The sequence below is a fragment of the Centrocercus urophasianus genome, unplaced genomic scaffold (assembly GCF_019232065.1).
Source record: "Centrocercus urophasianus isolate 14NV4802_14NV808 unplaced genomic scaffold, USGS_Curo_1.0 seq_29, whole genome shotgun sequence".
In the NCBI taxonomy this organism is placed as follows: domain Eukaryota; kingdom Metazoa; phylum Chordata; class Aves; order Galliformes; family Phasianidae; genus Centrocercus; species Centrocercus urophasianus.
The window spans coordinates 7,598,829-7,625,272 of record NW_024884855.1 but is presented as its reverse complement, the minus strand read 5'-3'; the positions used below and the strand labels follow the sequence as shown (position 1 = coordinate 7,625,272).

Genomic DNA, 26,444 nt, shown 5'->3' with positions numbered 1-26,444 from the left:
TGGTAGAGACAAGCCAGAGAACATGCCATAGCTGGCGACCCAGCATGCATTTATCACGGCCAGCAGCCCCTGCCGAACATCGCGCCGAAGTCGCACGTCACAAATCTGCCCTGTGAATTATGGAATTAATTTTCCCCAATCTTGTTTCAGTACTCGTTTGCAGTGCAGTTTTTCTCTGGCTGCCAGAGGTGTGAGGCAGGCAGGTTTATTGTATTGTACCTTGTGTTGACACATAAAGCCAGTTTTTGCTAATCGTTTTTTTATTTAAAAACGCTTTCTGCTGTGCAGGAATACCCAGAAACGTGGCTGCTTGGAGGCTGTGCTGAGCAGGTCCCCGTGCACCATCCTTGGCCTTGTTTGTTCAGTTGCATCTGAGCTGGTGCTGTGTTTTTCTTGTCAGGATTTCACCATTCCCCATGCACAGAGTTGCTGGCTGCTTCCTAGACTGCTGCTCTTCGTGGGGCAGCCGTGAACCAAAGTGCAAAGCTAAAAATCCTCTGTGAAAGGAGCAGGGTAAGAGATGATGGAGTGCATTTCTCTCCTCCCAGGCAATGTCAGTCTTGTTAGAGGACACAATTGCACCAAGAGGCGTTCAGCACACTTGTGCTTTGCAGGTCCTCCCGAGCACCCCAGCAGCCAGCAGCAAGCTTTCCCAGCATCGCCCTCGCTTTCACACAGTTTCCCAGCTCTGTGTTCCAGCCTCAGCAATGAGCAAAGCCGGCTTTCTCCCTGGGAAGCCCACGCTGTGCTCACAGCATCTGGAAGGCATCGGGAGGAACACACACACGCAGTGCTCGCCGCCCGCACCCTCCCCCTGCAGCTGTTCCACTCAGTGCTGGGACACACGAGATGCTCCTCTGTCCGCATCTTTTGCTCACCTTGGAGGTGTAGAGAAGCAGCTGCTGCAGTGGGGAGGAAGGTTCCTGGCTAATGGTGCAGTACCTAAAAGAGAGCTGTAAGAAAGAAGAGAGACTCTTGAGCGTGGTCTTTTGTGGTAGGACAAGGGGAAATGGTTTCAAACTAACGGAGAAGAGACTGGATGCAAGAAGAAAGTTGTTTACACTGCCAGTGGTGAAGCAGCGGCACAGGGTGCCCAGAGAGGTGGTGGTGCCCCATCCTTGCACACACCCACGGTCAGGCTGAACTCTGAACACTGATGGAGCTGTGGGTGTCCCTGCTCAGTGTAGGGATTGGAACCAGATGGCCTTTAGAGATCCCTTCCAACTCAAACCATTCTGTGATCACTTTATGCTGCTTTTTGTCCCCGCTAGAGAAGAGGCTTCTCTTTCTGTCCCTAACGGGGACAATGGCTGGGGTGACAAACCACAGCAGCAGAGGGGCTGTGGCTGGCCTGGGGAAGGAGCAGCCCCACTGGTCCATTTGTCAGCATCAGGCTGGGGCAGGCGCACATGCAGCTGGGGACACCGAGTGGCATGGTCAAGAGCTGGCAGTGGCCTTTACTTTGAAATAAAGCAGCAAATCCTGATCAAATGTGCAACAACTCGGTGTGATCACACTGGGATTTAACTCATCTGTAACTACGTGTGTGATTGCATGTGTAATACAGCCCATTCTTCTTGGTCCCAGGCTGCAAGTGCTGCTTGCACAGAGGAGTGTCCAGGCTCTCCCCAGCACACAGGGAGATGGGGTTGCGTGAGCATGAGTGCCACCTTCATGCAGCTCCTCTTGGCCTAAACACTGCAACCTGTGGGATTCTTATCTTATCAAGGTCAGCTTAGCTTAACACATTTGAGAAAAAATCAATCAAAGAAGCCTGCCTGAAGTCAGTTTTGGTTACTGCACTTTAGGAAAAAAAGATAAAGGAATGAGGTCAATTTTGGTTATCACGCTTCAGAAAAAAAAAGAAGTGAAAGCAGCCAAGAAAGCAACCTGCCTTTCTGGAAGGGTGGAAGCATTTCACGGCAGCTCGTGCTGACGGTACGAAGTGTCTCAGTGAGTTTCCCCAGAGCTCTGGGAGCCCCAAGCCATCGTGCAGGCACAGGGTAACCGGAACCGGGGCTGCGGTGGCTGCAGGGCCGCGTCCCCCCGGGCTGGGGGGGCTGTGACCCCCACCTCCACAGCGGCCGGGACCCCGCAGCGCTCCGTGACCCCGCGGCTGCTCCATCCGCTGCCGCTGTCCGAGGAAGGAAGGATGCGGTCTCCTGTCCTAAGGGGTTACAGCAGCCTCCAGCCCATGGAAAGCAACACGTTTATTAGTCCCAGCTTCGCTAATGGGGAATTACAATAGTTGTGGGATTTGGCAGTGGAAGCACGCTCGATTGCCATGCCTAGTACAATATTTTCCCTGTTTTGTTTGTAGTTTTGATTTAGCTACAAATAATTTAAAGATGTGTTGTGTCTCCTTCAATTAAAACTTGCCTCTTCATCCTCTCTGTTTTTCTGACAGTTTTAAAACAATCCTGGTGAGTTTGAGCTTGTCAGACATGCTAAGGTAAATTGTTAACTCCTCTCTTTTTGCTTTAGATAGCAGCGTTTCTGAGGGTTGCTGCTATTAACATATCACAGCTTGCTGCCTTTGTAAAATTTGCAGCTTTGTTGTACTGGATGGAAGATCTCCCTGCATCAAAAAAATTCAGAAGAATAATATTGTCCCACAGCCAGCATGTAAATACCTTAAACCAATATAGCATGTTTAGAGAATTAGACTTTCCTCTGCCGAATTATGATTTTGGAAAGCAGCTCTGCCACCACATTTATTTCAAATTTAAACATTTTGGAAGAGTATCTCCGAGGGTTTTGAAATCTGGTTCCCATTCCTGTCTCCGTTTGACCTCCTGTGTGACCCCAAGAAAATCTTTTTCTCTGTTTCTGGATCAGCTCGGTTATTCTCCCCATCTCTTGTGCTTCTGTAGAATGATTTAACATCCATTGGTGTGGAGCTACGTGCCACACGGCAGTATTAAAGGAACAGGGGTTCAACTGAAGATAAATGATTTGGGTTATAGCAGACAGGAAGATTAACTCTTGTTTTCTATTAGATGTACTGGCTTAAAAATTCCCGGGTTTTGCATGAAAAAGGTCTGGATGAAGTAATTTCCTCTAAAATGAAAGGAAGCACAGGGAAGGGAAGAAATGACTCCACAGTCCCGTTGGATCCCAACGATGCCCTTGGGCTGGGGCTGACTTCGTGTTTTCATCTTTCAGACCCAGCCAGTGCCCAACCCCATCGCCTACTTCATGCACCGCTCACCAGGCTGGTTTCATCAGTTTGAGACCCTCTTCAACCACTTCATCGAGCTGGTGGTGCCCTTTTTCATCTTCATGGGACGAAGGATGTGCATGGTGCACGGCGTTCTGCAGATCCTTTTCCAGGTAAGATGTTCCTGCGGTTGCTTCCTAAGGTCCTAAGGTTCCTCCACCACCTGCAGTGGAACGCTGGGTGGCAGCGAGGTGGTTGCTATACCCATGTTTCCAAACTGGAGCAAAGGAACTGATGCAAGAGCTGGGTCAGGAGTTCAGGCTCCAGTGAGTCAGAATGATTCAGAGCTCTCACAGTTGGCTTTGGGGTGACTCGCGCTGGTGGGGCTGCCCTGGGTGTATTGCTGGAGAGGTGCTCCCTGGCCTCTGCTTCATTTCCCATTCATGTGAACAGCAGAGAAACATTGGCGCAGGACAAGTGTGCAGGGGCTGATCCTGCAGTGGCCAGGAGGCTGTGGTTGGTCGGGATGAATCATAGAATGGCTTAGGTTGGAGGGGACCTCAAGGATCACCCAGTTCCAACTCTTGCCATAAGCAGGGCTGCCACCCACCAGGTCAGGCTGCCCTGGGCCCTTCCAGCCTGGCCTTGAACGCTTCCAGAGATGGAGCTTGAACACTTGCATTTTCTCTGAAAGTTGATGTTTATGGATATCTTTGTTTGTTTGTTTGTTTCATATTTAATGGTTAAGGGCTGTTCTGTATCTCTGAATTTGAGTTATTTGGTTTTTGTCCTGTTTTTTACAACCATCAGATTTACTGAGCTTAGATTCATAGCAAAAATCCTTTCTTCAGAAATTAATGGCATTCATGTCTCAGTTGTGGGTTGTTGTTTTGTTTTTTTCACATGAAATAAATAAATGTGCAAAAGTTAGAGGAAAGAAGCTTCTGAGCACGTGCTTTCCAAAGCCTCATCTCATTTCTCCCTTCTGAGCTCCAGGATAACTGAAAGCCCCAAGCGAAGCGGCGCTGACGTGCAGCAGCACAGCTCCCATTTACTGCAGCCTTTGTTCAGTATCACTCCAGCGTCGTGAAATTCATATGCTGTAGCTGTTACTGCTTCCTGTAAATACGTGTGATGATTAAACTGGAGAACAGCTTATAAACTCTATTGGTAAACCACAAAAATGCTGATCAGATTTTAAAGGGCTGACATAAAAGCTGCGGGATTTGTGCACTCGCAGAGGAGCCCGCCAGCTCCCCTGCTTCCCAAGCTCATAGTATTGAGCTGGGTACCAGAAAACATGCAGCATGGAACCTCGATTGCTTGGCACAGCTCTTGGCACCAGGTTTTGCTGTAGTGGGGGCTTGGGGCAAGGTGAGGGCAGCTGCTTCTGCACCACCGGCAGAGCAACACATCCTTTGCCAGCTGCTCCTTCGGAAGGGAACGGGGGGTGGAGAGATAGCTGCTGAAATTGGATTAGTGAACAGGAATTGCAAGTAGGAATAGTTCTGCACATGAAGAAGTGTAGGGAGGATGACAGTGTCTCTTTCTCAAGGCAAACAGACTCAGAGAGGACCAGAGTGCAGCACGGTGAGTGGCCTCTCGGAAAACAAAGATTTGCAGTCTTTGGCACAGCTATGCAGCCTCAGAGCTGTTCTGCTCCGCTCTGCTCAGTTCTGCCTTGATAGAAAAATAGTAGTTTAATGGACTGTGACGATGCTGCTTTGTCTTCACATCTCTGCCAGTGAAACTTGCTTTCCCAAAGCCTGAGCTGCTCGCTCGTGCCTTCCTTGGCTGCTCAGCGCTGGGCTGGTCCTGTGCTGTGGGACCCTAGTGAGCAGCACTGCTGATTGTGTGCTGAGGACTTCAGGCGAAGCCACTGGGATCTGAGAGAGCAAACTGCATCCAATAGAGGCTCATAATGACATACTGTAAATGCATGCATCTGACCGCCCTTTAATTGGTGCTTTATTGATAGTTTGCAATTACTGACTTATTCTATCACGAGTGGAGTCTGCAAAGGTAAAAAAGGGTCCCAGTGTAAAATGCAGCTCTGGTGCATTTATAGCATTTCAACAAAAACCTGTTTATTTAATATTTACTGCCCTTTTCTTCATTCAGAATGACTTTTATTGACAATACTTCTGCTCTGCAAAGGAAGCAATAAAGTTTAATGTTGATATACCACTTAATTCTGCTTTTCAAGATTTGAATTGACATTACATGCAAGTTTTATTGGACATTTTATAATTGTTATTGGAGTCATGGTGGCTAGGTTGAGTAAGTGTATTTTTCCAGATTCCAACTGGCCCGGAGAATATTGCTTTGTCAGGAGCCCAGAAGAAGTTGTGCTTTTAAAAAGACTTCTTTTTTTTTTTTTTTTTTTTTTTTTTTGTAATTGCAAGTGTGAACTTATTGTTCTTTCCCAGTTCACCTTTGCAAGGTAGAAGGCTCAGTGGATTGCTGTGCAGTTATGCCCATGAGGCTGCAGGCTCAGCGTGTCCTGCTGCTGCTCCACGTGCACTGGTACTGCTGGGAACTCAGTGCTGTCAGTAGGAGTGTGGTTTGGGTCTGCTTCTTCCCATCTGAGTCCTCCACAACTTGAATTTCCAGAAATCTTCCCATTTGGCTGCTTTTTTGATCTCAAAATCAAGGAGTATGTTGAGTGCTGGCCAGTTCCCATTTGAAAAATCGTTTGTTGTTGCTAACCATTGGGCTGGAGAGAGAGAGAGCTTTGTGATGGGTGCAGCTTTCACAGGACATCTGTACTCAGAGACGTTCTGGATCAAATCACAGTGCCCAGAGCACATTTGCCAGGATCAAAAGTGAGCTGAGAGAAAACATCATCCAAGCACTCAATGCAGCATGTCCAGGCCCTGTCAGCAGTTTGTCCCCTGTGCTGCTGCTATATGAACATTTAACTTTTCAATATCGTTGGGGATTTATTGTAAGCAGCTTCGTAAGCCAGATTTGATGTGCTGAGCAACACTGCTGCAAATTGTCTCTGCCAGGAATGAAGCTGGAGGAGAGAGTTACAGCTCATCTCCTCCCTGCTTGGGTCTGCAGCAGATGTCCAGCTTGAGCCTCAGAAACCTCCAAGTATGCCTAAGTTGGAATTGGCCTCTTGTTCACATTATAACCAACAGTCTTCAGAGTTTGTGAGAGTTCACTGAATTCTGAAAGCTCTTTGCTGCCTTTTGGTGTTTGTGGAGAGCACGGACGCATTTTGAGCCAGGACTGTGCATCGAGATGCTCATGTTGGGAGTTCAAACCTAACCTTATTAGGTTCAATCTTCCAGCACCCGGTTCAGGGTTTCAGACACCCGTTCTAAACTCACACAGAGGAACTTGTTTTCACTGCATGTGCCAGCATGGTGACTGTTGAATGTGTTGTCACTTCATGGGCTGGAAGTGGAAGAGTTGGGGAAATCCAGTTGTCTCCAGATGTTTGGAAGTTCACTGTACAGTTGGTACAAGGTGGGCAGAAAGCAGAGGCTATTGCGTGTCATGGACATGGGAATGCTGCAGGAGGTTGGAGCAGCTGCCAGTAAACAGTTGTGAAATTCAGCGGATGGTTCTTTCATTCAGGGTCCTGTGATATCAGTAAGCTGATTTTGTAGCAGTGTTGGGACCTGAGCAACAATATATACATGTAGATTTGAAGCACCCTAAAATTCATGACAAATCATGACCAAAATGTGATTGTTAGCGTCTAGAAATGGAAGAACTGTAGAATCATAGACTCCTTTGAGATGGAAGGGACTTTAAAGGGTGTCTCGTCCAATTTCCTGCTCTGAACAGGGACACCCACAGCTCCATCAGTGCTCAGAGCCCCATCCAGCCTGACTGTGGGTGTGTGCAGGGATGGGACACTGCCACCTCTCTGGGCACCCTGTGCCACTGCCTCACTGCTCTTAGCATAAAGAAAATCTTTCTTATATCCAAGAAGAAGTCTTAGAAACGGTCCTAGACTTTCTGGAGGCCACAGGTGAGGTTTGAACACTGTCATTCTAGTTTCTGTAAGACATCAAGCCAGAGCCCTAAGGAGCTCATTGTTTTAAGGAAAGGAGGATGGAAGTATTGAATGAGGAGAGGAAAGGCAGGGTGGGGGAGGCTCACAACCTGCTCACAAACCAGGTGCCATCAGGTAGAGGACCCTTCCACCAACCCATCACCCCCATGAGTCCATCCCTCTGCTCACCACCCACAGCCAGCATCAAGCACGAGGGTCCAGGAGTGAAATCAGAGAGGGTGCAAAACCATCTCCTTGCTGCTTTGCGGTTGTTTCGCTGTTCTGCGTCGCTGGCTCCTAAAACCCTGAAGTTGCATGTTTTTCACGATGTCTAACGCACAGCTTACACCAGCAAACGTATTTCTTGGCTCCTTAAGGCAGGCTGTAAAATTACACTGCTTGGCAAATGAATTGATGAGGGGAAGCTAGAGGGAAGCCAAAAAGTGAGGAGAAAGCCACCTTGCCCCCATGAGCTGGCAGGTAGTGCTGGATCCGAGTGCTTGTAGGGCCGGCACAGGAGGGGCTGAGGTTTTCTACAGCCGTGGAGCAGTTTCAGCTGTGCCAGGTGGGAAGGAGCTTCAATATCACAACGGTAAAATAAATAAATATATAGTTTATTACACACAAAAAAAATAGTAAGTGGAAAGTGTAAAGCTAGCACTGTTGGAAAAGCAGGGTCATTCCTTTGCTTCTAGGGAGCTGTTCTGGGTAGTAGTCATGGTTTGGGATTTCCAGGGTTTTAGACCTCAAATCACTTTGGATTCAAATCAGATCTGGGGGCCTGATCTCTTCCGTGGCCCCTGGAAACTCCTGGCACCTCCTGTATGGAGCGTCCTCGTGCAGCCTGGGGGCTCAGGAGGTGCCAGGGGCATCGGTTCTGGGAGGGGATTGGAGTAAAGCAGAAGTCCTGCTGGGGCCTCAGGGCTGCCACCAGTCTTCATCCCACAAAGGCTTGGCAGTGGGTGTAATTCAGGGCTGTCCGAGGGTGTTTTCAGCAGGATCCATGTGTGAAAGGCAGAAATGACAATGCCAAGAGCAAAGCTGAATTCCAAGCTTGTGGAAAGGAAACATAAAAGCCCTCAGCAGCCAAACCCCTCAGTCTGATTCAGAGAGCTGACCAACTAAACTCCTGGCGCAGCTCTTGGGTCGGTCTGAAGTGCTGTATTATGGAAACAGCTGCTTTACGTGCTGGGGGAGGGCCAGGGCCCCACCAGAGAACTGGGAAAGCACCCTGCTTGCTGCTCTGCTGGGCACTGCACTGGGACATGCTGCCCTGTCTGAGATGGAGACACTCAGAGAGGGACAGAAAGGCATTTTCATCATTTTCCTGTCTTTATTTTTATTATTTTAAAGCAGAAAACAGTTGTTGAATAAATATCTATATTCTTCTGGTTTTTTTCTCAGCTTGGACAAATCTCAGCCTTCTAGTAATTTTGGTGCAGGTGATCCTTTTCCCATCTCCTCTCCAAAGCTGTGCATGGGAAGCGAAGCAGGGGTTTTTCCCCTCTTTTTGGGGAGGACCAGCCCCCCCACCACTGCCACTGCCATGCTGTGAGACCTTAGAGGGATGAACAGCCCCTCGAGCCACACACACACAAATTAAATCAGGCTGCTGCAGTGCCACAGCTGCAACATATTGTGTTGCTAAGTTAGGAGGTAGCAGAGGTCACAGAAGCGGCCCAGATAGAAGGAACAAAAATTAAACAGCTCCCCCACCCCTTTCCTGCAGAAAGTGTCTGAATCAGTGTTTGTTTTCACTTGTCAGATATGAGCTTGGTTTTGTTCTTTTTCTTACGCTGGTGTAAGTCAGATGTGTCTCCGGGAGGACTGTCAGGGTTGCACAAACCCCAGGCTTGCGTCAGAAGAATCAGAGCCCTCGTTTCTGCTTTAGTTACGCACCTATAGGGTATTTGCACTGCTCAGGAGGTTGTTGGTATTTACTGGCATAAAGTAGTACCTGTATGATGTCTGTAGGAACCGTGTGTGTGAAAATAAAGCTGCTGCCCCGTTTGCCCTGTGTGCCACGCCAGGGCTGCTGCATGATGTGGGCAAGAGGCAGAAAACTCGGACATCTGCTCTGCAGATCGGCAACATGAGCAAGCTTGAAGACCACAGAAGAGATGCAGACAGTTATTTCTCCATGAGGTGTCCCCAGGCCTGCTCCTGATTTCACTTGCAGCAGAGCAGCTCCGTGGTGGCACATCTCCAGCAAGGTCGGCTGTGAGGGAGCGCAGTCCCCAGGCTGGTGGCTGCGGTCCCAAGCAGGGCAGGCAGATGGTGGATGTGTAATCGCGAAAGTCCAAATTGCGTTGATTTTGTTGTGGTTTAGAAAGCAACAAGAAACAGAAAAGGTCCCAGGAAAATTAACAATAGAGCATTAGTTTGCTGCTAGGGGAGAAATGGTCCGCTGGAAAATAGTTTTATAGCTCAATTGTTTTAAAATCTGGCTTGGATTTGGGTCTGAGATGGAGAATGAAGGGAGAGCATTTGAAAAACTTATTGGGAACCCTGAAGCTCTGTGCTGGGACTATGGCAGTCACTGCTGCAGCCCCAGGTCCCTGGGACTGGCCCTGTGTGCCCATCCCTATCCCCTCCATCCCCATCCTCGAGCAACAGCAAAACAAAAGGCATGGGAAATCAAAGGAGCTGCAGGCCAGATTTTCCATTGCATTTAAACCCCCTTAAATTAAATACCAAGCTGTTTAAAAAAAAAAAAAAAAAAGATCCAACTTAGGCAGAACCCAAACCATTTAATCACTCTTATATTTGATTTCACATCCATGTGAAATAATAATATCTGTCACAAGGCGAGGCTGCCATACCAGGCACAAGAATACCAGTGCCTACCACCCCAAATCTGTAAATAACACTGCTCGTATAATGGTGTCTGGTATTAGTTAGCAACAAGTTTAGCTCTTGCATTTTGCAGTAGTCGGAGTGACTTAGAAACACTTACTGTTAGCCATAGGAGTGCATTTAATTAGCTTCTGATTCAGGGGGCTGGGGGCTTTTCTTTTTTTTTCTTTTTTTCTTTTTTTTAAATCATTAAATAAAGTGTCACCCCTAGCCAGTGCTGTAAACTCTATTTTGATTGTGGCTGCAATAACCCCTTTGGGCGTCATTCAAATTGTACTAAACAGTTTCTGGAGAGCGCTGGTTTCTCTCAAAATAAACCAAAGGCCGGCTTTGACAAGCTCTAATGAAAAACAAATTGTTATATTACTTAGAAAAATAATTTGAAGGAAGTCTGAATTAGTTGTAAAGGTGGAAAAGGTTCAGCTACTTGAAAATAGAAATTTGGAAGGTATTTATTTTAACCATTAAGCCAGCGGCCTTGAAATACAGCCTTGTTTGTTACAGAATGCGCCTAACGAGAGACATGAATCATGCTGTTAATCAGTATGGGAACTTGATTAATTGGAAAAGGGACCGTCAGTGACTCCAAAAGGCGGAGTCTCCTGGCAGCGGTCTGACACGGAGCCCTGGAGCTGGTGTGATTTACCATCAGTCATCCTGCTGGCACTCGGAGAGGAGCTTTGGAGGGATCCCACAGCCTTGGGTTTGTGGGTTGTTGTTTTTTTAAATTGAAAATAAAATGTGGTTCTTCGGGATGCTGTCAGCCTTCGGTTGTGTTCGGTTGTCCTTGAGACGCGCTCTGTGCAGAGCGGGGCTGCGCCTGTCTCAGAGGCTCTCATTGGGATGGCCCAGGCTCCCGTTGTCTCACCTTTGCTACTGATAGTGGTTTTGCTTATTAAACCTGAGAGGCAGCTTTTACACCCAGCTATGAAATCAGATTTGCATGGGAGGCCCCAGCGATGTGAAGTGCGGCCATGGTTATAAAATCGCAGCAGGAAGGCCCGTATTCATTTTCACTGTTGACTGGGGCTCTTGGTTTGGGGGCCAGGAAGAGCTTGAGTGTGCTTGGCCATCCAGAAGCCCTGCTTGTGTTTCACATCAGCGTGAATTTGCTGACAGGACTTGGCTTCCCCACAGCAGGGCTATTTCAGCTTTGTTTCGGACTCTCGGTGCCGGCCCTGTCAGTGTTACACCCATGCTGACACCAGGCTGCAAGCATCTGGGGACCGCAGAGGTAGCCCTTGTAGTCAGCTGCCTTGCTGAGCCTTGCCCTGCATTCAGAGATCACAAGTCAAACCCCAAATTGCAGGGCTTGCTTCAGTATAACGCGACAGACTGTGGTTGCCCTTGGTGTTCATCCTGCCTCACAGCCTGTCAGGGTGCTTGTTCCCATTTGCTGTGTAGGCTGTTCTCTTCGCACTACATGAACACCTTCCAGAGCCGTATTAAATGACATGGCTGACATCCACACATGTGGGCCTGCCTTTGCCAAGGGAAGAGCTTGTGGAGCACTTAGGCTCACAAGGCTCTGGGGCAGGCTTGGTTTTTGTTTTTCTTTCCTGTTCTAATTTTGCATTTGATTTTTAAGATTTCTCTGAGATTCAGAATCCTTGTGTTTGCAGTGCTGTAGCAGAATTCCAAGTGGTTGGGCTTGAAGAGAAAAATCAATTACGGTGATGTTGTCAGTGTAACTATATGAGTTGGCAAGGCTGCAATAGGTTCAGAACATCTGCACTTTACAGATGTGATTCACTCTGAACGATGCTGCAGCATTTGTGTCCAAACAAGGAGGGGAGATAAAGTATGTGTTGCACATGTGATTGCATGTATGTGTAAGGTACGTATAAAGCATTGTCTAATAAGAGCCAGACTGGCTGTAAACCAGAGATGTTACTGCGCTCAATGACACGATCTTGAACATGTGCTGTTGTTACATTTCCAGTGATGATTGTTTATTTCTGTTTAGGTGTAGCTGCTAATGCTAACTAAATCATTATGATCCATCACGTTGCACAAGCCAAAGCACTCACCCATTAATATGTGTCAAATGTCTACTTAAGCTGTACACTTATACAGTTTCAGAGTAATGGCTTTAAGCTCTTCCAAGTTTAATCACATTGTGCTGTATTCCTGATTTGAACGACTCACACTGCATCTTCCCAACCCTCAGCTCTCACCAGGTCTTTGCTAATTGTCACATTGCTTTTCAGCGATGTAACTGCGGTGGCGTTGGGGTTTTGGTTTCTTTCCCCCTACCATCTAGACTGCAAGGACCTTTAAATAATGTTTTATATTGAAATCTAAAAACAAAAAAAAGAAGAGGAGGCATCAGAATAGTCTAACTGGAAACAGATGGCAGATTATGAACTTTTTTTTAATGGGAATTTATAATAGATGTATTCTGAAGAGTCATTTAATAGTGTCAAATGCAGACACGTGAAGACAGAATGTGCCATTTGATAAGTGGAAGCAGTGGAGAGTGGGCTGTTGCCTTTGGTGCATTTTCTTGTGTTTGAGAAGGATTTTGCAGTGTAGTTAACAGCTACAGGCAGCTCGCTTGGCTGAAACCGGTGTATCTCCAAGTCCACTGAGACCATCCTGTGTTCCTGCATGATACCTACTATCTTCCCAGGTCGTCAATTCTTTTGTTGTTCTTAATTTGCAAATTAAAGTAAGTTGTTTTCTGCCAGATTAAGTTGGGATGTTTTTTATGCATTGAGGTTATGTGGATAGTTTTGTGTATATACACCCTGCATCAGCTGATCGGGGACACGAGTCCTACCAGTATCCCTTGCACAAAGAGTGCATGCTTTTACTTAAGCCATTAAAATGGATCCTGTGCACTTCCAGCTTAAGGACAAAATGCTGAAACGTGTTGTCCACACTGCTTAAGGATAGCGCTGAGGGTGGATTTCATGGTGACCTGCTTCAGTGAAAATAACTCATTAGCTTGTTCTGGGCCAAGTTGCTGGCTTTAATGTTTCTCTGTAATGATGCTGCCTCCAGAGAGGTTTTATTTTGATTTGGAAGTGTTGGGATGAGGATGCAGCCCTGAGATGCTTTAGCCCACACGCAGTTTACACAGCTGTTTTATCTGATTCCCCAGGCACCTCCAAAGGCATTATCTCTTTGGAGATGCAACAGCTAGAAATTGCAGGAAACCTGTGTCACTCAGTGCTTTCATCTTCCTGTGAAAACAGGGCTTTCTTGGAGCCAGTGAGTCAGAGCAGTCTCCGATTGGTGCGAGATGCTCCAGTGTACAGTGCCTGGCTGGCAGCTTCCCATCAGCACGATGGGGTCAGCAGCAATTCCAGGGCTTGGCAGCCCCTAATCTCACTTTCCCTGACTGCAGTGCTGTTGGCATTCTGCAAAAGGACAGGTTCTGTCTGCTGCCATAAACTGAGTCAGTGGCTGATGTCAAGCTCCACATTACCTCGCCCCAGCCAGTGCTTGTGTCACGGCACCGCTCTGCAATTGCTGTCCTCCAAGAGACTCTTGGGGTTTGCTTTGGTCTCTCCCAGTAGCACACAGGTTTGTCTGTCTGCAGGAGGTGTTTTTCATGCATACAACCCACTCTGAAGATGGGCTAAGCAAAACAGGAGCAACATAGGTTTGTTCTGAGATTGGTGTCTCTATATGGAATTATTCAGAAAGAGCAATGGCACTTTAAGTTTACACCCTACTTTAATTAGAAAAACTTGCAAGCACAGAGAAACCCTAGAGTTATGCCAGTTTTGCAGACTGAGACAGCTAGTGGCCTGTAACAATGTTCCCTGCTCATCACATTGGCACTTCTCGTGACTTTTGCTTATAAGAGATGAAAGAGAAAATCCCAGAGGCTGATTCATTCAGCTAATAAAGATCCAAGGATCTGAGCCCTCTAAAGCTTGAAAAGCCTGTTCCTATCTTTGAAACATGTTGTCACTGAGCTGATGCTAGGTAACTGAAACAGCCATGTGTGCATAGCATGGAATTGCAGAAGCCTTCTACCCAAGGTAGTGCAGTGGAACTGTGGAGAAAGTCTATTAGGAGTGCACACGAAATGAACACTAGCTCCTTAGAGCAGTTTGGAAACGTTCAGTACAAGACTATGACCTGTGTAGCGTAGCAGTTGGTTTTGCCAGGTCCCATGGATTGATTTCTTTCACTTTGCAAGCAAAGGAAGCAGAGAGGAGGGTGAGGATGCAGACAACAACAAAGTAACAAATTCAGAGAGCAGTCAACATGAAGTTAAAAATTTCTTCTGTAAAAACAAATTGTATTGCACTGTTTGTTTGGATTGGGAATTAGTATGGCAGGAGTGGACAATGGGAAGGGGGCAGGGACTGCTTTTATTGCATCAACAATGTCATTTATTCCATAACCAACACTTGAAAACCAGTTCTAATCCCCACTCAAACACCCTGTGTAGTCACAACAGTAAATCTGCCAGTTCTCAATCAAAAGCTGGTCAGTACTGGGGCCAGAAACCTCAGAGGGGAGCAAAGCCAAGGTAGAAGGGTCAGGATCTGGGGGAGGGAGCACTGTGAGACCCAGTGCACCCAAATTAGCCCTGGTTTGTTGATTTGGTTGGCAGGTGGGATGGGGCCAGAGATACTACAGGGCCAAGATTTGGCTTGTGTCTCCACAAAGTGTTTAGGGACAGCAAGAAGGTCCTAAAGAAGGATGGAGATCATTTTCCAATGGCTGTTTAGAAAAAATACAACTGTAGATATGAACGCCAGTTTAAAAACGTTGTTATCCATCCTACATCCCTTTGCCTATCCCCTTCTCCACCCAACACTAAGAAGTGAGCAGCTGGAGACCCCTGGGGCTGTGGGATGCCTCTGGTCCCTGTCACTATCATGCAGGGGGTTTTTGGTGCCTGCAGGGCTTTTCCTCTGACCCCAGTTACTGAGGACTGGAGTGCAGCGCAAGGGGAGGGAGATGTTTTTATGGAAATCTGTACCTCAACCGTCTTGGCAGCCAAACCTAAATGGCTCCAGTCTTTTGCCCCCAGCTTCATGTTTATGGTCAATCTGAAACTCCACCTGTGATCACCACATGCGTCCTCGGCAAGACTGCAGTAAATTAAAGCACAACAGGGAATTTTAAGAAATACATCCTCTTCCTTCTTGGAGTCAGGTTACATCGACCTCCAAACATCTGGACTCAGTGTCTCAGGGCTCCCAGAGGTTCTGCCGTATTAAAGGTTCATCTGCCTTTGTTACATTCCCGGCCTTTTCCCTTCCTCATTGCCTCTACTTGGTTGAGCGTTGCTTTCAGTGTGGCAGGCCCTCTCTGTAACTGATGTTTTGTATCCAATGTGTAAAATGTATGATTGAATTTTGGTTATCTGTTGCCACTGATGAACACAGATCCATTGCCCATCGCCATTCAGTGTGGTTGTGAGAGGAGACTAAAATTTAGCACGTTCCTATTTGTTCAAAAGTCTGAATTCCTTTCTTCCCTTTTGCTCTCGTGGTCTTCGAGGTCTTTTCCAACACTGATTCTGTCTGCTACTGAGTATTGTGGGATGTCGTATCACCAACAACAGAGCATCATCACAGCATTAGTGCCTAAATGTGGGCTGTGACGCAGTCAAGCCTGTTGCAACTTGTAACAGTGAAATGCAGCATCTTGTGGCAATCCCCCATCCTCACCCAAAGAGGGGGACATCTCTGCCTTCATCCCCCTGGCATCCCAACCCTGGAGCAGTTATGCAAAGATCAATGCCCAGAAGGAAAATGCAACTCCAGCTTTTTGCTTTCCGCCTTTCAGGCGCAGGCGTCAAGGTTTTAAAGACTTACATATGTGTTTCACTTGATGTGCTCTGAGTATTCCCATTGAAGTTAACTAAGTGGATAAGACTTTACAGGATGAAAGCCAAATGAGTCCTCACCCACCGTGCTGGGAAGTCTCGTTGAAGTGGGTCATTGGAGGGAAAGGAGGAGGAGCCAATATTGAACTTGCACCTTTTACTTTATACTTCTAATTACTTAAAGAATATGTTTTTTTCTAAGCCAGCTTGGGGAGAAAAAAAAACACCAAGCTGTGATGTAACCACCACAGTTAGATGTTGTCATGACTACTAAACAAGAAACCCAATTTATAAAATGAGAAAAAACATATGAATGTGAGAAAAAAATGAAAAGAGAGACAATCTCAGAATATTGAATATGATGTAGAGAAAAATATAAACAGACGCAGTTAGGAAATTCCATAAGGAATATGACTTGTTTAATATTAATCATAAAGGAAAAGATTATGAGAGCTCCAGTGAGTGCCAGATGAAATGCTGCACATGTCCAGAGCCCGATAAGAGTCCTTGCAGTGGTTCTACTTGGTGGCTCTGGGACGTACTCTTCTCTCTCTGATGCTTCTCCTCCTGGCAGGATGGTGCGTTGTGCAGTGGAGTGGAAACCTTTGTGTATTCAGTGGTTGTCAAAATAATCTGTGCCATTATTTAAAGTATCGGTGACTGATGGGGAAGATAATTCTGTATAGAGATGCTCTTCTCTCTGTTTTGTCCTAGAAGGGATGTGGAGATCCTGAAAGGGAACCTTTGGAGAAATCCCACATATGCATGACGTGGTAATGAATATGCGCAGATATCTCAAGCTGAGGACAGACCTGTTGTCAGAGGGACAAACCAGGAGCTGTGTGGCTCTCAACAGGACACCACGAGGAGCTGCTTCACAGCGTGCTGGGAGCCATGCTGCATCCCTTTGTAGTGCTGGGCTGGCAATGCTCGTGTCCTGCTGATGGTGTCAGCAGCACAGTGACAGCATCAGTGCCACCACGGGATGACAGCAGCACGGTGACACCCAGCAGGGAGCCCACAGCAAATGCATGGGCAGAGCTGTCATTTGCTGCTTCGTTAAACTTCCCTTGACCGTGCCTGCACTCCTTGGTGCACGTCATGGAGAGATGTCAGGGCTATCTGTGCACTGGGAGATCAGTGCCCTGTGGCATGTCCTCTGCTCAGCCACCCGGTTTTGCAGCAGTGGAGCTGGCTGTTAGGAGGCTGCTCTCAGTGTTTGGCATTCCCTTGGAAACATTTCAGTTTATAGTAACCCTGAGAGTTCCTTCTCACTGTCAGTCAAAATTAAGCTATGATGTCCCACTAAAAACAACCAGACGATGTCAGACTGATGTCCATAGGGTCAGGGTGTAGGTGTCCACCAGCCCGGGGCCTTCTGGGGCTGTGGGCCAGGCTCTCTCCTTACCTCCATGCATACACAGGTGTCTTTTTTTCCTCCTGAACACATCCAACCCTGCTGCAGCCTGGCACCAACACCAGCAGAGTGCTGTGCTGATGTGCAGGAACCTGGAGCAGCACAGCTCCACGCATCTCTCAGCTCCGTGCACCTTGCCGTGTTTGGATCCTGTTTGCTTCTGATGTAGTGCACCCTTCTGATGGCTGTAATTTCAGACTCCATCAGCTCTGGGCTTCTTTCATGCCCTATCTTGTTCCCCCCCTACACCTAGCTCAAAGGAGCATGTTATTCCACTTGTTTGGATGAAGTTGTTTGAATCACAGGACCAGGCAATACCGAGTTGTTACTCTCACTGTCTGTTGACAAATCTAATTTGCTGATGAATAATGAGTAACCTTTTAAAATCATCCCCGCGGCTGCACTCGTTTTTTGTTAATGAGTCACTTTGGAGCATAGGAACTTACTCATGGACAGGCAGCTGTATCTCATCCTCTGTTGGAGATTATTTGGAGCTGGAAAAGCTCAAGGAGCTTTTTTTCCAAGAGTGCATCCTTCCCTGATAACAGCGCAGCTGCCATTAGGCTCTTGTCAATCCAGAGGCTCATTGCCACGTTAGTCTGCCAGCAGCGTGGCTGTCCTGCAACAGCTCTTCCTGGAATATAGATGTATATTTTTATTTCTCTTCCAAGGTTCATCTCATATGTAAGTGATCAGTGCAGCAGCGTGAGCAAGGATCCCCTTGCAGCTGTGACCTTGAAAGTGGGTGGCATTTTCTGCTTCCTCTCCAGCATCCTTCGGGATCTGGATTTCATGTGATCCCATCTGACAGCAGCCAAATCTGTGCTGGGAAAAGTAGTGTGATACTACCAGGAAATACCCACTGCCCCAGCCTCCTTAGGGCTGAGATCTTCAAAGCTCCCTGTAGGAGACAGGCTCCTCAGGCAGCTTTTGAAACCCCAGTATGCCATGTGTGCATGCAGCTACCTCGCAATTAAATGGTGCGAACTTTATTCTTCTGCGTATGTTCCTTCTGACAGCCTTATCTTTTCAGTGCCTACAAGGCAAAATACAGGGCTGCAGCTTCTTTTACGTGTTTTTTATGACTATCCAGTGCCAAACAGTTCCTCTGCGGGAAGTTTATGGCAGTTTCCTTCAGGCACACAGATGCACACAAAATAAAATCCAAGCATGTCTATAGGAGCACCCAGCAGCTTCGTGGGCTCTGCAGCCCTTCCTGCTCCCTCCTGCCCACCATCCCCAGCTGTGATGTGGTCCTGTGCTCCACGTTCATCTGTTTTGATCATTTCATCATTTACACCTCGTTCCCATTTTCACCTAAATTACAAGCAAGGCACCCAAAAGCTGAAAAGAAACTGCTGCAGATGGCAGCACGAAAAAGTGTTATTTAACACATTATTTAACACATTTTGTGTTTTCTTAAGCGTATCTGGTTTTGCCCACTGTACATTTCATTTGCTGTTTACTTAAGTCCCTACCACTGACAGCTTGTGGATGCTAAGCTACCATCTGCGACATGAGCAAAATGCCTTTTTTCTCCTCCTCCTTCCTTTGCCCTCTAAACGTCTAACAAAAGCTTTGCATTCAGCACTGGGGCATTTTGGCATTTGATTTGAGGTCTGCAGTACAGCATGTCAGCGAGCTGCCTGCTTACACCATTGGTTTGTCACCATTCTCAACCCACTGTCTGCTGGCAGAACCAGGAGTTGCCAGTGTGGATGCTGACAATTTGAGACTGTTCTGGAGCAGAGGACCCGAGCTGTGGCTCATCAGAGCCCTTGCACAGAGCTGTAGGAATGGAGGATTGCTGCACGTCAGCGGTGCCTGGGTGCAAAGGCTCATACACAGCAATCTCCATTTCACAGATGGAGATGCAAAGGCACTGCTCTGCACCTTCCTTGCATTCCTCCTTTTTTTCTTCCATGTTATTAAAGATATCATTTCTACCTAAGCTTTTCCATTCAATATTTTATTTTTATCCCCGAGGCTTTTACAGGTTTCCTTTATTAAAATCAAATGGTCACCAGCCCCAAACAAGGCACTGGATTATTTCTTCTCAGCGCGTTTTCACACCACAACTGTTTTCTATTTTCTTGAGCTCACAGAAGCCCACAGCCCAGCGCTCGGCGCGGTGCGGTGCGTGAGAGCTCCGAACGTGCTGAGAGGGGTTGGTTGGGTGGAAAAACCCAGGTCATCCCCCCGTGCTGAAATACACCCAGCCTTGGCTCCCAGTGACACGGAGTAGCCAACCCAAGTCAAATATTTTACTTCAGATGTTGCTAAGAGCCTAGAGTTACCGAAATTATGCACTTTAATGAGGTAAAGAAAGTAGCTGCAGAAAGATATAAATCAGGGAAGCCACCAATGTTTTCCGCCATAGCATCAAGCTGATCAGATGTGACATCTCCTTGACTTTTTCATTGCTTTTTTCCCTATGCTTGAGGAAGTGACCATGTTCTTTACTTTCAAAGGAAGAGATGAGTTTGATCCAATGTCAGGACCGAAATACATTGAATTTAGGCAGCGGAGCCCCAGTCTAGCTTTTGCAGCTGGCTGCTATGGCTCCAGCATTGGTCAAATCAAAACCTTGGATTTGAATCATTTTGAAAGGGGTTTGTAGCACAGCTCCCATCCCCAGTGCCAGGGCTGTCTGAAATTGGAGGTGCTCAGCCCATCCATCCAGATTAGTTCCAAAGAACACTGCTTTCCCCATACTCTGTCTTCAGTACCAACTTGATCCATGTTTTATCAGGACCTGGGCAGCTATTGTACCAAAGTTCTCTATCACAACGGATTTTTCTCCTTCTCTGGTGGGGTTTGCTCTTATTTCTGCAGTGGTTAGATTCATCCAAATATCACAGAAAAAAAGTTCAAAGCAGCCGGCAGCAACTGTGTGTGGAAAAGGAACTGAAGTATTTTTGCCAGAAGTATTTTAGCATTCCTTCAATCAAGGAATATAAACAGTTCCATGTGACTTCAAACCGATCCAAGGTTTGAGGGAGCAGGGTTTAAATCAGATTGTTTCTTGCTGAAGGAATTCTGAAGCCACACATCTCTATGGAGAATCTCCCAATTAGTAGAGGAGAGTATTCTGGAAAAAGGACTCACTTTCTGGTCTTCATAGTGTCCTACTTCATCAGTGATGATTAAGTAATCATCAAGCACCTATTACAGTGGAACTTCGGACTTCATGTAATTTGTGAACAACTTAGGGATTTATGCCTATTGACAGCCTATTCCAGATTGCTATTAAAATGAAGACAGAGCCCAAACAAGGATTGTTTCTACTGGAGCAAAAAGCGCTTTTGCTGAATACTTTTTTCCCTGTATTTTAACATTAGGACATCGTGTTGGCTCTTCAATAGAAATGGCAAATGAAATGACACCTGTGATCTGCCCAGAGCACACCGTGGTGCAGGTCTGTCCGTGCAGTGCCTGGGTGCAGGGCCATCAGCTTCCTGCTGCAGCTGATGGGAAGGTCCTCCTGAAGCCATGCACTGCTCTCCATCCTCCAAAGCCTGCATCCGTTTCCAGAAGTGCATCCAGCCAGCAGAACAAGCAGCCCATGTAACTTTTTTGCCTTTTTGACAGTTTTATAACCTTAAATTTGCACCTTATGGAAAACTGTGACTCTTAATGATAAATTACCATGTTGGAATTTTTCTTATGATGTCTTAATATTCGAGGTTGTAGCAGACCTCAGCAGAGAGGAAAAATAAAAACCTGCAGCAAAATGCTCCCAGAACAACTTGACTAGGCGAGTATCGCCCAGCCCGGCGCTATCCAAAATTCGTGGTTATATTTAGTGCTGTTTTTTTAAAGCTGTCATGCTCTTTACTAGGTGGCGAGCACAAATCCGAAACCAGCTTGAAAGGAAGCTATGAAACAATTTCTCATGGATGCATTCTTCAATCACTTTTAGTAAGAAACTCGCTTCCCATAGTGCAAACCAGATGCTGGTTGGTAACCACAGCAGGCAGGAGCTCTTCATTAAATGCTTCTGTTGCTGCACTCCAAGAATGCCTCATACAGTGCTAATGGGAAAAAAAAATAATTCTATTATTTTATAGGGTCAGCTTCCAGCTTACTTCCCTTGTTTTATCTTGTGTCGGAGTGCCTCCAGCAGTGACGGAGCTGAGTACAGATTGGAGCTGCTCACGCTGCCATGGAGCAGCAGGGTAGACCTGGCTTCCTGGGGAAGGTGCCCAGAGCTGAGTCTGTCCCACATCCCGTTTTGATAGATGCTCCAATTCTGATTGGAAGTGTTTCTCCCCACTCTGCTCATCCTGCACCAGCAGAGCCCACTGTCCCATCCAGCACAACTCATCTGGAGATAGCGCTGGGGCTGGACTTCAGCACGATGTGGGCTATAAAAGCACTTTTAATGAGCAGGACGGAGCTGGTTAGTGAAATGCTTGGACCGTTAATAGACGTAGGACTTTTTTAACGTGCTGTTTGACTTTATTGATGAAATGAGCTAATCGGAGCGAGCGCTGCGTGAGCGCTGAGTGAAGAAATCCAGGCGTGCTCTGCAGTAACAATTCTCTGGTTTTGCACAGCGCTGTTGTTGTCATGTGGATGGATCCTAAAGCGTGACCCAGAGCCATGCAGAGCTCTGTGGGCTCTGTGGATGCTGCAGGGCTCTCGCTGCCCCATCCTGGCTGGGCCCAGGGGTTTGAACCTCCTGCACCCCGCTCTGCAGAAGATTCCACGGTCTCCTTTATGACCATAAGTAATCAGGAACTCGGCTTTGCGTCCTGTTTCAGTGTCTGCACAAGGCCCCGTAATTATATGCTCGTATGGTTTTCTCAGCACTGAATCAGGGCCAGATCATGATCTCATGCTGGTGCAAAACAGCGGGTTCCTCCATGCAGGAACTCTGTCCGAGACCTGAAGGACTCAGCTTCACCCCTTGGAGAGCCCTCCTTCCTCCCAGCAGAACCTGCCAGTCAAGTCAGCTTTCTGGAGCAAATTAGAGTAAAATCAGGAAGGAATTAGCTGAGATGGGTCCTCTGCCTGTAGGATGCTGCTGGAACGCTGGCTGGGGTTTGCTGCTTGTTGTTGCTCTTTGCCCTTTAGTGAGAGGAGGTCCTGACAGGCTTCTGCCATTGGGTATCTTTGACAGCTTCCCCCTTTAGGAAGTAACTTTACCGTCAGGGATGGAAAGATGTTGATAATTCAGAGCAGAGTAGCAAAAAATTTCCTCCTTCTGTAAAATTATTCTTTCATTTTATATTGTTCCAACACTCTGCATAAACACTCCTTCGGCAGTGATTTAGCCTGTAATGTATTAACAGGGAGTTCTGTAGCCTGCAGCGAAAGAGGCGATGGATGGAGCAACGCTGAGAGGTATTTTACATAAGAAAGCTGCGGAGCAGAATAAATGTGTCAAAGTCAGAAATTCAGAGGCATCCCAACTCCGCGGGTCAGGATGGGAGGCAGGTTGTGTTTCAGACCCAAAGCAGGCAACCGATCCCAAATTCACACACAGTTCTTTGGCAATTGAGTTAAATGTATAAAATTTCCCAGAACAGAAAAGCAAACTTGTCCAAGTCCTCGCGCTTTACTGCTGATAAAAGATGCTTGTTTAACTTAACCCTTCAGCACTGGGCTTCCCTCCTGTGCCCCAGTCTTGGAGGGGCCGTGTGCTGAGCTCAGGGTACGTTCTGCTGCGAGGCTGTTGGGGAGGGCCGTATGCAAGAACACCATCACTCCTCTTGCACTCTCTTGCCTCTCTTTAAAATACTTTCCACTGAAAGTCTGGAAGTTGTGCTTCTTCCTAGAAATGCTCTGCCCTCAGATGCCATCAGCGGTGGGAACTGCAGTAGGTGGTTCAAATGGCTGCAAATTAAAGTGTGTATGGGTTGAAGCATTCCTATTGCCTTGCACAGCGATGAAGAACAAATGTCACGTCTGTCACACGAGTGGGAAGGTTTGGGTTCCCAGTTGCTTTTGCACAATTCTGTTTGTAACTTCAGAGCAGGTGCTGAGTGGGGGCTGCAGAACCCTTACAGCACAATTTGGAATGCATCAAAATCTGCCCCGGCTCCCGGACAGGTTTTAGTTGAGATTGCTGCAGGGTTCCATTTGTGTGTATGTACTTAGTTTATTCATCAATATTTGCATTATACATTTATAAGTTCAGGAGAGAGCCAAACTGTTGAGTGGTTGTACACACTATAAATATATGCCTCTTTTTTAGGCATAAATCTTGGTCTTTTTTATTTAGTTGTTTAAGGCCCAGTCTTGGCTGCTCAGAAAAATAAAAATCTCTGTGTGTATGAGTTATACATTACACTGAATTCTAGCTAATTGCTCTGGCTCTAAATGAATTATTTGCATAATGCAGAGGGATCGCTCACCAACTGGAGGTGCACGGCGTTTGTGCAACTGTGCAAGGCATGGCTTGAGGTTTATTATTGTCATATTTCTGTATTAAATGTGGTAATAATATGTGGGTTCCCTCCTGTCATCTTGTGGGAAGGAAACACACGGCCTTTGCCTATGAAGTCATGTTTGGGATAGCAAATTTGGGCTATTTCCTGACTCCACAGTATTCCCAGTGAGCTGAGGAGGTGTTTCTGCCCTTTTTGGCCGATGGAATTGTTGGCAGAGGTGTCTGAGGGGTGCCCAGTGTCCTGAGGTTAGGTGTGCTCCCAGCAGGTAAGGGATGGAGAAAGGGAGAGCATCTGTTTGGAGCTTAGGAAGTGCATTGAGGCTACTTGAGCCCTGTGTTTGGGAAGGAAAAAAAAAAAAAGCACGAACTCATAGATCTTGGTTGTCAGAATTGCTACGAGGAGGAAGTTGGAGGTGCTTGCAGTGAGAGCGCAGCCCACGCCGTGCCCTTGCTCAGGGTGATTCACTGGCTTTTCTCTGCTGGGAAAGCAGGAGCAGGTTGTGTTTAAAGAAAAAACAGAAATGCACGTGGGCTGTGCTTCGTAATGTGCATTAGGCTGAGATCACCTAATGCACAGCCTGTCCAAAAGTAAGCTGAAGGCAAGCCGCTGCTCTGTCTGATCTTACTGGCACTGCTCCCTTTGCTTCTTTTTCTCCTGGTCCTCCTGATAGCTTTCTGAATTTCTCTGGGATTCACAAAACTGTTTTCTCTGCTGTGTAAAAGAGAGCAAATGGACAGGTAATTATTTCCTGTGTATTTTTTCTGTGCTCTGCAAAGCAGAGATTAAATCCTCCTCCAAATAATGAGTTAAGAAGTTAACAAGAGATCAAATTAATAATAGGGAAAATTAAATGTTCTTGCTGTTGTCATTTATTGGGAATTTTTTGCCTATGCCTACAATAACTGTTGGGAAAAACTACATATATAAGTATTTTTCAAACTGGAACCAGATGGGGAAATGATAGCCTGTTTTTCTTTGTGGGAGGCTGTGTTTTCACGGTACGCAAGTAACTGGAGGCACATGAAAACCAAATTTGCCTTTTGAGGCTTGTCCTCCCTATCTCTTCCAGGAAGGACCGGCTTTCAGTGCTCTGAATTTCAGGCTGTTGTATGAGCAGGAGGTTGGCTGCTGGTGGAGCTGTGGGTTGAAGAGGAGCAGGTAGCTGTGGAGCTACAGTGTACTCAATGAGAGATAGGGATGGGGACCAGCTGGTCCTGCTGCAGCAAATGCAGCTGGTTCAGGGAGCATGGTTCATCTTTGCTTCAGATCCTTCATAAAGCCATACAGCCTAGCTTTAACAACTAAGTTATTCTTGGTGACGTGCAAGTTCATTGAAGAGCAGTCTTAGTTTTTGGGAGGTCCAGTGGCATATGCAGAAGATAGAGGGGTCATCATTATCCTGACCTGCTGATCTGGTCCACCTATGTAGCAGAAATGCTAAGTCAACCTGAAACAGTGATTGAGCACCTGATGGGAAGGCAGGGCCAACCCAGGGGAGCTCAGGTGTATGCAATGCAATGCAATGCACCTGAGTGACTGGGAGGGGTGCAGCCAGGATCCACCCCTTCCCAGACCTCATTTAAGGGTTGGCAGTGAAGATGAGGGGATTTTGCTGGAGATCCCTGCCTGAGGCCTTCAAAAGGTAAGTAGCTCTTTTCTTTCATTTCTGTGGCTGCTGCATTTGGGCTTGTTCTTGTTTGCTGTAGCTGAAGACTTTGTCACCCCACTACTATTGTGGTACTCTTCAACCCGTTATAGCTTTACAAGGTGTGACCCTGGGGACCTGCTGGGACCAAGGTACTGTGGTTCTGGATCCATCAGTGAGCTGGGCTTCTGGGAAGAGATTGGCTCGTTCTGTTGCATTGCTATCCTGGGATAGCAGAAAAGGCTGGGTAGCTTCCTCTGTTAAAAATCATACTCTTTATGGGCACCTCACTTCTTGCTCTTCTGTGCCCGTTACTTAACAGCCCTCAACCGTGTTTAGTGGCGTGCAGCCCGTTGTTCCTTCTGTACCAACATACAGTCTGCTGCAGAGAATCTGAGCTTCTCATACCTACTGCGTGTTTGTAACAATCTGTGATTTAAAAAATAAAAACCAGCCAAACAAAGAAGTCTAACCTGTAAAAAAGTTATGGGTGTAGGTGCCCATTTTCTGACAGAGGGGTTTGGTAACAGTGCAGGGGACAGAAATGTAAGGAATAATTGTTTTTGGGCCTAGAACCAGGAAAACTACTTTTCCAAATTAATCCAGTGAGAGCCATGAATCCACAGTATTTCATATCACACTTCATAAAACTCCAGTCATAATCCATAAAACTGACATTATTAGATTAAAAACCTCAGTTCCTCCTATAAGGAGCTCGCTCATTAGACATGCTGTAGTTTTATAACCTTAAAGTTCCTACCCAATTACCGTGATTAATACTGTGCTTTAATAAAAAATTTTTAAAAATCACCACAGGGGTTGATACCATCTGTTTGTTATAATTGCACATTTAAATATCTTCCAGCAAGAGAAGGACACTTGGTAAACAGCAAGCAGAACTGGGAGATCACAGCCTGTCCTCCACCTTCCCACCTCTCCATAGAAATGTACCTGGCTTGGTGTGAGCATGATGCACAGTGCATATAGGCTGTAGTTACTGCACACATCAGCAGTGGAGCAGCAGCACTACTGTGCCCTGCAGCCCTGTGGCTCCTGAACATCTCCTGAAGCTGATGGAATGGATCCAGGGGAAGGCATGAAGATTCTTGGAGGCTGCAGCACAGATCTGCTGTGGAGCGAATAGAAGGCCCTGGGG

The 26,444-nt window shown here is 46.8% G+C and overlaps 1 protein-coding gene across 1 annotated transcript in view; it reads left to right on the top strand.

Annotated features, from left to right (window-relative positions):
• Positions 1-26,444, top strand: part of LMF1 (lipase maturation factor 1) — a 161,660-nt gene that overhangs the window by 107,891 nt on the left and 27,325 nt on the right. The window contains 1 exon segment of the mRNA XM_042827867.1: positions 3,166-3,333. Within this exon segment, the coding sequence (XP_042683801.1) occupies positions 3,166-3,333 (168 nt within the window).